We start from the raw sequence: 2,514 nt of genomic DNA, 5'->3' as shown, positions 1-2,514 counted from the left end.
GGGTAGATTGCATGCACAGAAACGTATTCAATCACGCACACACGCACGCACGCACACATGCAGGGTAGATTGCATGCACAGAAACGTATTCAATCACGCACACACGCACGCACGCACACATGCAGGGTAGATTGCATGCACAGAAACGTATTCAATCACACACAGACGCACGCACACACGCACGCAGGGTAGATTGCATGCACAGAAACGTATTCAATCACGCACAGAAGCACGCACGCACGCACGCAGGGTAGATTGCATGCACAGAAACGTATTCAATCACGCACAGAAGCACGCACGCACGCACACAGGGTAGATTGCATGCACGCACGCACGCAGGGTAGATTGCATGCACAAAAATGTATTCAATCACGCACAGAAGCACGCACGCACGCACGCAGGGTAGATTGCATGCACGCACGCACGCAGGATAGATTGCATGCACAAAAATGTATTCAATCACGCACAGAAGCATGCACGCACGCACGCACGCACGCACGCACGCAGGGTAGATTGCATGCACAGAAACGAATTCATGGGAAGGGCAGGGATGGAAACCAGATAGTGCAGGTATTACAGCGCAGGTATATAGATAGCACAGGTATAGAGGGAAACCAGATAGCGCAGGTATTAATGAGATTCTCAAGGCAGTAAGCAAGCGGGGGGTCTTGCCGCGGCGGTGTAATTTAAACTCACTAGAAGATGTTGATACTGTGTGTGTGTGTGTGCGCTCACGCAGGCAATGCAGCAGAACTGGGGGCATCAACCAATCATGAGTCCAACGCTGCTCACCCACCAGCCCGTCTACATACGACCGCAGCAACAGACCGGAGAAATGTACATCCAGCAGGTGCAGCCGATCCAGTCCCAACAGGTAACCGACACACAGGTTAACGAGGTTACCTGTAGCAGGTGCGACCGATCCAGTATTAACAGGTAACCGACACACAGGTTAACGAGGTTACCTGTAGCAGGTGCAGCCGATCCAGTATTAACAGGTAACCGACACACAGGTTAACGAGGTTACCTGTAGCAGGTGCAGCCGATCCAGTATTAACAACTAAAAGGGCAGGTGATCATAGTTTAACGAGGTTAATTAGACCCAGAAGATCTCCCAGATCCTGTCTCAACTAGCGAAAAGGGCAGCAGTTGCCTCTAGCTGATGTCACCCATTAGTCCAATCAATATATGAAAATTTTTGGCCTACCTGGAATATATTGCAACAGAAGGTTTTATTGTTGGAAGTCATTGATTAGACCCTCCTAAACTTCATATGCAAAATCAGCCAAAATCAGACCACGGGAAACTGGCTAATTAGCATAAATCCAAAATGGCCACCATTTTCATGTTTGATGCCTTAATTATATCTCCTAAACAGGTATTGTTGTACCCAAAAAATGTATTACTAATGGATACAAATATACATGCAATGATCATCCAGTTGACCTTTACGAGTGCGCACGGGGTATGCTTAAATGAAAAGAAAATGACTAGATTGAATAAATTTCAAAACTAAATTGCTGCCTGTCGAGTTTGCAAGCTTTTAGCGATCCTTCCGAATATAACTAGAGCCTGCTTGCAGACTAACCTCCATTCACGTTGAAGGATATTGCTCCGTGTTCAGGTACGCATGTTACACCGACGTTTGGAGGTGCAGGGATTTAAACATGTTGAGATCCTAACCTATGGGAAGCTGTACAGGCCCTATTTGGCAATTGTTAACAGCGAACAAGGCTGTGTAACAACTGAACAATAATTCCACCAAGATGCATAACAAATCCGTATTGGGGTGGGAGGAAGGGCTGCTCCTTTAGAACCTGTAAATCTGAGATTTTGAGAGGCCCCTTCAGATCGTGACAATTTTGCAAAAAAGCTGTTAGCACTATCTACATCCAACAAATTCTAGATTGTATTACTGTATGCGCCATATTTTTCGCGTACAGATATTTCCGCAAATTCAGACTTGACGGACAATTTCGCGAGTGGTTAATTTCGCTGTCGGTGAATTATGAATTATTCGGTATTATTCGGTACGAATTATTCGCGTGTTGTTATTTTCGCGGTCGAGGACGCGTTCGCGAAATTCGCGAAAATTAAACCACCGCGAAATATATAGCATGTACAGTATGCCTAAACCTGGCCGCGACTGTATGATCGCCCGCGACTGTACGATCGCCCATGATTGTACGATCGCCCCATGATTGCGTTGCTGGTTCTTATTATCCCTCTATCATTCAATCGCCGCTGCATTAGATCCAGCTGCAGACGAAACAGCCGACTGGCCAGAAGAGTCTGGCGAATATCCTACCAGCCAATCACAACGTCGCGCAAGCACAGCCGCCATGTTGTAGTCCGCTGCCGCCTGTTGCCGCCAACGGTAAGCCGAAGCGACCAAAGAATGCAAAGAGTGGCGGCGGCGGAGGCACCGGCAGCCGCGCCACGAAGAACGCTGCCAACGCAAACAGAGGACCAGGTTCGTTCGTTCGATCACTGAATTTGTTTGTTCGTTCGTCA

General features: G+C 47.6%; 1 protein-coding gene across 1 annotated transcript in view; it reads left to right on the top strand.

The window, feature by feature from the left end:
* LOC106806662 (polyhomeotic-like protein 2) overlaps positions 1 to 2,514 on the top strand; it is a 36,321-nt gene that overhangs the window by 4,599 nt on the left and 29,208 nt on the right. Inside the window, exons 2-3 of the mRNA XM_014808674.1 lie at positions 740 to 874; positions 2,254 to 2,473. Coding sequence (XP_014664160.1) covers positions 740 to 874; positions 2,254 to 2,473 — 355 coding nt within the window. The remainder of the gene's footprint in view (positions 1 to 739; positions 875 to 2,253; positions 2,474 to 2,514) is intronic.

Source organism: Priapulus caudatus, unplaced genomic scaffold (assembly GCF_000485595.1).
Source record: "Priapulus caudatus unplaced genomic scaffold, Priapulus_caudatus-5.0.1 Scaffold172, whole genome shotgun sequence".
In the NCBI taxonomy this organism is placed as follows: Eukaryota; Metazoa; Priapulida; class Priapulimorpha; order Priapulimorphida; family Priapulidae; genus Priapulus; species Priapulus caudatus.
Note: the sequence above shows the minus strand (reverse complement) of the source record. Positions and strands in the feature narration are given on the sequence as shown.